This window comes from Leptonychotes weddellii, chromosome 12 (genome assembly GCF_054177405.1).
Source record: "Leptonychotes weddellii isolate Sample4059 chromosome 12, ASM5417740v2, whole genome shotgun sequence".
NCBI lineage: Eukaryota > Metazoa > Chordata > Mammalia > Carnivora > Phocidae > Leptonychotes > Leptonychotes weddellii.
In genome coordinates, this window is record NC_138380.1 from 51,563,678 (window position 1) to 51,575,690 (window position 12,013).

Here is a 12,013-nt window from a genome sequence, read left to right on the forward strand (position 1 = left end):
TAGTGGCTGCTTATTTGATAATTTACATTATATGATAATTTACCTATTGATGGACATTTATTAGTTTCCAGATTTTGCTATTATAATTCTAGAGAGATTCCTATTTGTCAAGCACCATCTTGTATTCTGTAAATGGTACAACACTTGACACACAGAATACCTCAGGAAATATTGACAGAATGAATTAATACAGCAATAAATAACATTAACAATATATTTTGGGATTTGGGGGATGCCTGTGAATATTGCTACTGAGTAGATTCCTAGAAGTAGATACATCCAGTCAAAGGTTATACAAAATTTCCCTTGCAAAATTTACACACTTACACATTCTATTACAATAGAGGAGTTAATCTATCTTACAGTTTTGGCCCACCTGATGTGTGAAAATGATTGGCATTTTCCTGATTACTAGCACTTTTTCGTATGTTTATTACTTCCTCCCCTCCCCCCCACCCCAGCCCCCGTCCCCCTGTGAATTCTCTATTTATACTACTTCCAAACTGTTTTGGTCATCTTTTTCCTCACTCGATTGGAAAGAACTCTGCCTAAAATATATTTTAGACATTTTCTCCAGTCTGTAACTTCCCTTTTAAACATAAACATCTTCTACGCTGCAGAAGTTTTACATTTTTATGTGTTTCAATTTGTTTTGCAGCCCTAGGACACTACTACAGGCACCAATAGAAGAAAAAAAATCCATGAACTGAAGAAAGACTTGATTTTTTTAGTTTAGAAGTGTGAAGCGGGTGCCAAACAGGAATTTTTTTCTAAAGACCCGAGGTCAACTTAGAGCAGCTCGCAGCCGGAAGTGGGACTGTAACCGCCCTGTAACAACCGGAAGTCCTTCGTTAGTCCGTGGTCTGACGTCGGTTGGGATCTTGGCCGCAGCGGTGATCGCTGGACGAGGAGTGCCTGGAGTGATTGGCCAAAATGCCAAATATCAAAATCTTCGGTGGCAGCTCCCACCAGGAGTTATCTCAGAAAATCGCCGACCGCCTGGGCCTAGAGCTAGGCAAGGTGGTCACCCAGAAATTCAGTAACCAGGAGACCTGCGTGGAAATTGGCGAGAGTGTGCGAGGAGAGGATGTCTACATAGTGCAGAGTGGTTGTGGCGAAATCAACGACAGCCTAATGGAGCTTTTGATCATGATTAATGCCTGCAAGATCGCTTCAGCCAGCCGGGTTACCGCAGTCATCCCATGCTTCCCTTATGCCCGGCAGGATAAGAAAGATAAGAGCCGGACCCCAATATCCGCCAAGCTTGTGGCAAATATGCTGTCTATAGCAGGTGCAGATCATATCATCACCATGGATTTACATGCTTCTCAGATTCAGGGCTTTTTTGATATCCCAGTAGACAATTTGTATGCGGAGCCAGCTGTCCTGAAGTGGATAAGGGAGAATATCCCTGAGTGGAGGAACTGCATTGTTGTCTCACCAGACGCCGGTGGAGCTAAGAGAGTGACCTCCGTTACAGACAGGTTGAACGTGGACTTTGCCTTGATTCACAAAGAAAGGAAGAAGGCCAATGAAGTGGACCGCATGGTGCTAGTGGGAGACGTGAGAGAGCGTGTGGCTATCCTTGTGGATGACATGGCTGATACCTGTGGCACAATCTGTCATGCCGCTGACAAACTTCTCTCAGCTGGAGCCACCAAAGTTTATGCAATCTTGACTCACGGAATCTTTTCTGGCCCGGCCATTCCTCGCATCAACAGTGCATGCTTTGAAGCAGTAGTAGTCACCAATACCATACCTCAGGAGGATAAGATGAAGCATTGCTCCAAAATACAGGTGATCGACATCTCCATGATCCTCGCGGAAGCCATCAGGAGAACTCACAACGGGGAATCTGTTTCCTACCTATTCAGCCATGTCCCTTTATAATAGAATAACTTTGAGTTATTCTCTTTTTAAAATAAAATACGGTAAAATAAAAATAAAACATACCCTGCCCCTTGTTTTTTCTTGGAATTTGATGGAAAGTTCAGTAGAAGACCCAGCTTCCTCGGGTGTGACTTTCTGCATCCCACCTCAGGTATATTAGAGTTTATCTTAAACTGAGGAAAGACAGATTGAGGATAATTGCTGGGATTTTTCTCTCTGGGTTGTCTCATTCTGGCTTCTTTATTTTCTGAACCTTGCAGGTTTAACTACAGCTCAGCTACTGATTTCAGACTTCAAGGGTGTTGTGTGGAGGTATTTGAAAGTGATTAGGGAAGTTTAGAGTACATGTGAATGCTTCAGGATAACTAGCAACTTCAGCCAACCTGATCCACCATCCTCACCACTACCCTTTGCACCATCTTCTACTCCCTTTTCTTCCTCCTCCTCTGGGCTGCTCCCCCTCTCATTTGTCACAAGTTCTTCGAGATCCGTGTTAAACCCATTGCGAGACCAGAGTAGCAGCCTTCAGTTTGAACAGCCCCTGGGTAGAATCATGAGAGGAAGCTGCAAAGTGCAGCCAATGCTTCTGAAGAGGAAGAAGAGGCATCTGTCACCATCTGTTTTGAGAATATATATATGGGATTCTCCACAGTTGGCGGGGGCGGCGGGCAGAGAGGGAAGAGGGATAATCTCAAGCAGACTCCCCACTGAGTGCAGAGCCCCCTGTGGGGCTTGATCTCAGGACCCTGAGACCATGACCTGAGCTGAAACCAAGAGTCCAACACTTAACTGACTGAGCTACCCAGGTGCCCCTGTATCTGTAACTTTTAGTTTTACCTCCAACCACCTTGACCTTTTCTGGGACAAATATCCTGTTGGGTCCAAATGATCAGTGTGCCAGTCCTCTGGAAAGCAAATCCACTTCCTGCTATGCAATCTCTTAACATTTGCATTAGATGTTTTTGCTGTAGCTTCATCTTAGCCTACTGCCACCATGATTATAGATTTTAGGTGATGTTATAGTGCCTTTTGATTAAGCATTTACCTTTGTCCTTCCTTGTATTTGGTTGGCATCTCAGAGGACCTCAGATTTATATTTAAAAATTGGTACTGTTGTCCTCCTGTTGGGAAAACTAATAAAATGTCTGCATGTATGTGGAAAAAAAAATACACATCTGGACATATCATGAAATTTCTGATCTCCAAGAAAATGCACACAGGCCCTAAAATCTCCTAATATATAAAACATAAACAGGGTGATTTTAAAGGAACAGTATTCAGATTACTGTTAGAGTTCTCATTTGATCTCCCAGGCAATAAGCAAAATGGAAAAAAATTTTTGCGTTCTGAAGGACATTATTTTCAATCTAGATTTCTTGCCCAGACAATCATTTAATTTTGAAGGCAGAATTAAGGCATTTTAATATATTAAAAGACTCTGGAACTTTACCACCATGAATGCTTTCTGAAAATATCACTTAAGCATACTGAAAATTAAAAAATATATACAACTAAGAAAAACACATGAATTAAAAGAGATAATGGTGAAAATGATATAAAAATAATTTTTCATGAAGTTATTATGAAGATTATCACAGCTATTAAGATAAAATTCACATAAAAATTGAGCCACAGTATAAAGTGAATTATTTTAAAATCTATAAATAAAATACCAGATATCCACAAAGCATGGGAGGTTAGGAGATGTTAGGGTTGGTCTAAGTATATTAATAATCTTACCTAGTTTGGGAAGGAGGTACGGACACAAATAATTTACATTATAGCAAAAACTGTGTTTACATATGTTTTATAAAATACAAGGACAAGCAAGATAAAAATGCAATGAATTACTTGAAAATTCCTAGACAGAAAAAAAATGCATAATGGCAATTATAATGGCATAATGGCACAATGAACAAAGTAAAAAAATCCAGCTGAAGATAGGAAATAAGGAAGAAAATATGGCAAATAGCAAATACCAAATATATGTTAAACTAAAGTCAATGCATTAGCTAGAGTCAAGATGTTAACTTTATGAAAGAAATTATTAGATTGGGTAGCAAAATTATCTAATGATAAGCTGTTTACAGGAGATAAACCTAAATAAAAATTTTGATAAAAAGGGATGATGAAAAATATATCAAGTAAATGCTCACAGAAAGAAACAAGGAGGGATTTTCAGTCAAAGTAAACATGGAATATGTTTTGCTGATTAAACCCCTCCAATAAGTTACAACCATCAAGAATCTTTATGCACCTAACAGCTCAACATTGAAATATAAAAAGAAAAACAAGTGAGAGTATGAGGAGAAATGTATAAATTACATTAACAGAGGGAAATTTTAACAAAACTCTCATAAATAATCAAGATATTTTAATAACTACATATGGAAACTAAACAGATAATTCACATTTTCCAGCATGAATGAAAACATTTATGATATTAAAACTAGTAATAGGTCACCAAAAAGTCTTCACACATTTTTTAAAAAGAAATTTACATAGACCGTATACTCTAAAGAGGATTTACTACAGTCGTCTTGACAATCCTGTGAAAAAATAGAACTATCAGTAAAATAGGAATAGAATGAAGCTTGCTTGACCTGATAAAGAAAATCCACCAGAGACAAAGATATAATTAATGCATTCCCACTACAATCAGTCAAATTTCTAAGCCAGTGGAATAAGGCAAGAAAAAGAAGAGAGCAATATTGGAAAAAAAAAAAAAGTCAAAACTGTCCTTATTTATAGATGTCATTATTGTCAACAAGAAATCCAACAATCAAAAGAAAATCTGTCTGTTCCTACAGGAGGTCAGGAGAGTGACTACACATAAGATAAATAAAGTAATTGCCTCTCCTAAATACCAGCAAAACATAATTTTAGAATATAATTGAAAAAATTGTCCACAACCTAGGGCAATAAAATCTGCAAAATAACCAGTAAGAAACTCCCAACACTGTAGGACTGGTATGAAAAAAGTTTGCTAAAGGATATAGAATATATGAACCTGGAGAGGAAGAACAATTGAAAGTTTTCTCAAATCATCTAGTCAGTGTAACCCCAATCAAAATCCTAAGAGGATTAAAAAAAAAAACCAAAAAACCAAACTTGACAAGCTTTTCTTGAAGTTCATCTAGAAAAATAATTAATAAAAATATTCAAGAGATTTTTCAAAATGTTTTTGTATTATAATATATTAAAATATTATAAAGCTACAGGAATTAAGACTGTTGTGTTGATGCAGGAATGAACACATAAATCGATATTACAGAATTTAGATTGCTGAAACAGACCTATGTACACTTACAGGAATTTAGTATACCCATACCCTTTTTAATGGAGGGATTGTGTTACTGGAAAAAGAAGCATAACTGAATCAATTCTCTAGGAGAATCACTATCACAAAGTCTCTATGGAGGTGCTTTCCTGATATCCTGCCTTGGCAACCACTCCTGTAATCTACTCAGATTCTCTGAAATGGGGATGAGACTCCTGCCACAATTTTTTCCTTAGGTATCTTCATATAATTGTTGGTCAATCCAAATGATAGTGATGCTTATAATGGGCTCCTTAATGTAAGTTGACACTGACCAATATCTATCTTCTTGATGATCTTAACTTCCTGCTTACTTGATTCTATTCTGGAAAGCACCTCCAGCCTCTTCAAGACTTCTACTTTAAGTACCATTATAACTCTATTACCTTGTATATATGAAGTATACCCAATGTTATTTCCACACATTTAACTAGTCATTTTGGACAAACTGTTCTCAGAATACAAAATAAATGAAAGAGAGGCCATAGCATAGTAAATAACTCACATAGCAGAATATATTCATCCTATGGTTAGCGAAGTAGCAGATTCTCTGGCTGAAAGCTATAGTGTACTTATGCTTATTGGTCAAGAACTGTTTTATACAGCCCATCACACTACATACCAGCTTCTATCAGATGAGAGCTCACAACAGTACTTAGAAGCTGAAGGGGAGGAAATGTGTGTATGTGTATATATATATATAGTTGGCCCTTGAACAAGTTGAGAGTTAGAGGTGCTGACCCCACACACAGTCGAAAACCCTCTTATAACTTCTGACTCTCCCAAAACTTAACCACTAATAGCCTACTGTTGACCGGATGCCTTACCAATAACATAAGCACCAAATTAACACGTATTTTGCATATTACACATACTATATACTATATCTGATAATAAAGTAGACAAGAGAAAAGAAAATGTTATTAAGAAAACTATAAGGAAAAGAAAACACATTTACAGTACTGTACTATTTTTATTTAGAAAAATCCGCATGTAAGTGGATAAGCAGTTCAAATCTGTGCTGTTCAATAGTCAACTGTGTATCTATAGGGGTATGTATGCATATATATATTTGTATATATATTAAAATTAATTTTGCCAAAGTGGCATTCAATCAAGTATGCATATATATGACAAAATTGGCATATCATGTCATTAGATAAATAATGTACTGATCAATCAGTGATGCTGGATAACTATTAATTGGGAAACCAGTTTTTTCTAATCCTTAAATGATGCATAAAAATAAATTCCAGGAGAAATGGTCATAAAAAATAAAACTGTAAAGCACTGGAAGAAAATGTGGAGTAACTTTTATACTCTTGTAATGGAGAAGGCAGTAAACTGTACAAACTTTCAGGCCTAAAAGCACACTTTGAAATTTTACCCTCTCACTTTTAAGAACTATACTCATGAATTATCTCTTTCGGCAAAATTCTGAAGCCTGTTGGTCTAAAGGTAGAGACAGTCATAACGATTCTACTGCTCTTTAATATATTCATTAAATTCATTCAGTTCAACAGACTGATCATAGATCATTACCGTTCTCAATACCCAATACCTCTCTGGAGGTTTTTTTTAGAAATTTGCTACAAGGCTTCCTTTTTGAGGATCCTATCTATCTCTATGAACTTCCCGTGCTTTCATTCTATTAGGATTTATTGGCAATTGGTTTCCATATATTTTATATCACATGGGAATTACTTACTTTTCTGATCTTTTGATGGTTTCCCTTCAGGCTATGCTTTTGTTTTATTTTATTTTATTTTATTTTATTTCTGTTGACCTTCCTTATTCTCCTTGGCATTTCTGAAAACCATTACAAGATTGTTAACTATTTTCTTATTGAGGTGCCCTTTTTTACCTGACTTTTTATGACACTGTACTACAGGGGCTTTTCTCCCAACTCTTGGTCCTTCTCAAACTTCTTCCCCACCATCCCACTGATACAGCTCATTCTCTGCCACCATAGGCAAGTCTTAAGGGCCAAGGCCTCTTTATATATAACTAACATCTAAGGTAAGCACTTAGCCTAATATCCTCCTCCAGATTCTCTGTGCACTTTTGCCAGACTTATTTTCCCAAAATATTACTTTTATTACCTTAATGCCATAATAAAATTTTCAATAATTCCTTTTTATGGTTTACAGCAAACCCCATCCTTTATTTTCACGCATGACCATCAAAATCTGGCCCACTATTACCAACTTTCTGCTCTGTTCTTATTGGTCTATTTATTGCCCCAGAAAATACTTGCAAACTCTGCCATCATTCCTTTACACACATTCTCCTAACTTCTACTAGACTCTGTTACCTTCCACTTGACTGAATCTTACTTTTCTTCAAGGCCCACTTCTTTTACAAACATCACAATATCTGATCTCTTTGTGTCTCTCTCCTGCAAACTCCTTTTCTTTACATCATTCTTTATAGTGTTGCCTATTCTTATGAGATTAATTTGGATTGTCATTAAGGATTGGGAATATTTCATATATTCTTTTATCTTCAAGACACCTTATTTAATGTTTACCATATACCAAGCAGTCAGTTATTATGGTTTGGTTGATATTTTTAAATTGATATAAACCTTACCTAAGGATGGGTAAATTTAATAGTAGCTAAGTAGGTGTCTTAAATACCAACCTAAAGATTTTGTATTTATTTAAAAAGTAATAGAGAGCCATTATAGCCTTTTCAGTATATTTGCAGTAGATGGCTTTAAAATGAAAATAGTATATTTTTTTTTGAAAATAGTACTTTCTGGAAGACAATACAGCAGCATTGTGCAAAGTGAACTGGACTAGAAAGACTCTGCAACTGGGAGATCTGATGTGTCTGGATGATTTCCATTTTGAGAAATTAGGCCTAAACAGTATTTTTTTAAAAATTTATAGTAAACAAAGAAGTCCTCATTTTCCTAATCCCTAATGTACACAAGGGATGTTTACTGGAATTCAGTCTAAGTATAAATTTCTAAATGTAACACTGACAGTATCTCTTATCAGATGACATGATTAATGATGTTTTCTTCAGAGTGGCTTCAGTTAGTGTTTATTAAGATACTTCCCAAATCCTAATGCTCAAAGATACAGTCAGATGATTCTACTTATGAGCATCCTGCAAGAATCAAAAAAGATAAGGCTGTGATTGAATGGTTTTAAAGAATACTTTTTACCCAGATTTGTTATTCAACTAGTGACTTTGTTTTTATATTCGTCATTCTTTATTTTCCAGAAAAACCTTAATTTCCTCACATCTTTGTAGATGCTATGCAATGACTGGCATAACTCACTGCTTGGAGCTATGGCCTCCCTTTTAGAATATTAGAGATCGATTGTCATATAAGCAATGAGTCTACTTCACAGACTTAAAATCTTCCCCCTTGTTTACCATTTAGCTTTTTCTCTTAATAGCCCTACCACTTAAGAGAGGATTAGGGACACTAGGCCTGTGAAAGTCTACAGGGATGACATACCACGCAGGGGAACAGAAAGGACAAAAGCTTTGAGGTGGGAACGTGTTAGAATAACAGAAAGAAGATCAGTGTTGCCCGGAGTGGAGTGAGCAGGAGGAAAAGCAAATTGAGAATAAGGCAGTAAATTGGGCAGAGCTAGATCCAGTGGGTAAGCCATCACGTGTGCTGAATTTCTCTGATCACTCACCATCAAATTGATCTGTTGTTTGTCCCTGGCTGGTAAATGCTCAAATCTCTACCAGGAAGATTATGTCTTAAATAATCACTGCTCAATAACTTCCGCATTTGTCCTTCACAGGGGCTTTCTGAATACAAAGGCAACTCAAATAATCCCAAACTTGCCAAAACATAAAATTCCAGGCCTCCTACTCTTAACCTCCTATATCTTCCAGATAAGAGCCCTGGGAAACAGTTTTGTTTTGTTTTGTTTTAAAGATTTCATTTATTTGACATTTATATGAGACACAGTAAGAGAGGGAACACAAGCAGGGGGAGTGGGAGAGGGAGAAGCAGGCCTCCCGCCGAGCAGGGAGCCCGATGCGGGGCTCCATCCCAGGACCCCGGGATCATGACCTGAGCCGAAGGTAGATGCTTAACGACTGAGCCACCCAATTAATCTAGATGATTCCTATGATCAGGTAAGCTTAGGAAACACTAAGCCCGAAAAGTGAGAATAATTTTGAGAGAATTAAAGTGAGAGAATTTTGAGTGTGGAAGGCAGTTTTGGGCAGTAGCATACCAAATTACATATTACTTTATTAATATTTGTGGCAGCTCTAGCCACTACATAGCACATAGCTGCCATTTTCCTCACCCATAACAATGGCCTTCAGCTCATATGGATCCCAAGGCTCCTTCCTGTTGACTTGGACATGACCTCAGACTTTTTCTCTGTGCAGAGATCCAGGCAGCCACTACCAATTACTAACATCTGACAGCAGATGGAATTTGTTTGCCCTCTTGTAGGGTTATCCCTCGACTAGGAGGTCTTCTCAGCTGATTTTTATTTTGAGCAATATTGTATTATTATGTAGAAAAGTGTATTTGTATTTGGGGGTTGATCTGTAGAGTTAACTTTGTTTTATTAACTCAGAAAATATACTGACATAGACTTCATAGCTGCAGCATCTAAAAAATAGATTTAGAAGTTTCTTTTAAAAAAGTTTATACAAACGTATTTCGGAAATAGTGGGCAGTGAAATAAGAATGAGCTTTAGAATTAGATAGACCTTAATTTAAATTCTGGGATGTGCTGCTTAACAGCTATACTATACCCAGTTAATACATGTCTTTGTATCCCTGATTCCTTATTTCCATAATGCAGACAAAGTATCTCACACAATTGCTGTGATTCAATAGGAACATGTGTGAAACAGCTAGAACAGTTTGGGTCACATGGTAAGTACATGAAATAAAGCCTAGATTTCCTCTTATCCTTTGCTTGAAACAGAAAACTTCCTCTATTAATAGACTTTCTCATAGACTTTTTCCTGTGTTCCTCTATTTGGTAACAGAATTTGGGTAGTGTAATGTGGAAATATGAAGAAAAACTCTAAAATGTTATTTATTCAAAGTTTGGTAACTAATATGTATTCAAACAAGCAAAATCCTCAATTAACCTTTTTTCTGTGTATGGGTATATGTCTAGCCTCGTAAGGAAACCAGGGAGCCATAGTTCCTTAGAATTAAATGGGATCCTCCACGTCATTAGTACAACACACTGAATTGCTACAGGCAAGTGATGAGAAAATAAGCTCAAATCGGGGCCTCATTTATAAAAATGTATGTCCCGGAGTTAATAAGGAATTGTCCAAAACTATACTTTGCACTTCTTCAGTAAAGAATAATGTCTGTTAATTATGTGCAACCTTCAAATTAAGGTATGTGCCTTATACTACCGTGATAAGTCTGGAAGGTAAAGCTGATCTAAGAAAAGGAAATATAGGAAGAATTTATACCCAAAAAAGTTTTCTACATAGCTCAAATAATCAGAAATCTAAATGAATCAGAACAATACAATCCTTGTACATGAAAGTTATTGCACATTTTATTGAAATTGTATGTAAATGCCTTTCAAATTCTCCCAACTTCTTTGTTTCCTCTGCCCCTTCGGCATGTAGACTACTTCAAAACATATATCAATATGCTAAAATATCAAAAAATTAGACTATAGGTTCTTTATACCTATATTATTATTATATTATATTATATATTATATTATATATTATTATATTATATTATATATTATATATTATTATATTATATTATATATTATTATATTATACCTATATCAGTTCCAAGGGCCAACCCTCATTTTATATCTCCTACCTCTCCTTCCTCAGCTATTCTCATGGGGATTTGGTAGTTTCTGAACCAGTTCTTTTTTTTTTTTTTTAAAGATTTTATTTATTTATTTGAGAGAGAGAATGAGATAGAGAGAGCATGAGAGGGGGGAGGGTCAGAGGGAGAAGCAGACTCCCCACCGAGCAGGGAGCCCGATGCGGGACTCGATCCTGGGACTCCAGGATCATGACCTGAGCCGAAGGCAGTCGCTTAACCAACTGAGCCACCCAGGCGCCCTTCTGAACCAGTTCTAACAAGATCAGAGATCAAAAGCTTTGAACCTGCAACCTGGTGTAGGTTTAGAATCAATCAACACAATGCAACTGCTACCCATAGTGGTTGGGTTCCCACGTGTCCTCTCTTTCTTCTTTACCATCTACATAGCTTAACCCAAGGTCTGTTCTGTGAGGACCAAGCCTCAGGTCCCTAGGCATTGCTTGGGTTGGCATACGCTGACAGCCCTCTGGTGTTAGCTATTAGACTGGGATTTTCCTTTGATTATCTCTCTTCTCCATATTCTATCAGCTCTGTGCTCTGGTTCCTGTTTGGACTGGGGCCCTACACTGAGCCCCAGGGGATGTCAAGGCTCTAGTGTGTGCAACCTTTCCTGAGGAGAAGCCTGGAACAGTCTTTCCCACACCTGTTGCTTTGTCACATCTGGTCAGCCCTCCTGCACCATCACTTCGATGATTTCCTCTTACGTTGTTCTGCCCATCAAATCAACTCTTCTGATTCTGGCAGTTGCCGGTATCATGCCCAAGCATGCCTTTTAGATGCTGTGCTTTGGAGCTCGCTTCTGACCTCACTGGGGCTATTCTTCCACTTCCTATACCCTTACCTCTGCTACAGTGGGTAAGTAGCTTTCTACCTGGTTCTGACTGTGACCTGCTCCCTGCTGTGGTCCTTATGTGTTTTCATCAGGGTCAACCTAAGTTATTTCTACTTGTTCCCTGGCCACTAATCTTAACCTATACAATCTCTCTTTC

At 37.3% G+C, this 12,013-nt stretch overlaps 1 protein-coding gene across 1 annotated transcript; it reads left to right on the forward strand.

The window, feature by feature from the left end:
- Positions 1 to 652: 652 nt before the first annotated feature.
- Positions 653 to 1,894, forward strand: PRPS1L1 (phosphoribosyl pyrophosphate synthetase 1 like 1). Its single transcript, XM_006729487.3, has one exon. It carries the CDS (start codon positions 934 to 936, stop codon positions 1,888 to 1,890), a length of 957 nt encoding a protein of 318 aa, XP_006729550.1. The 5' UTR covers positions 653 to 933; the 3' UTR covers positions 1,891 to 1,894.
- Positions 1,895 to 12,013: the final 10,119 nt, after the last annotated feature.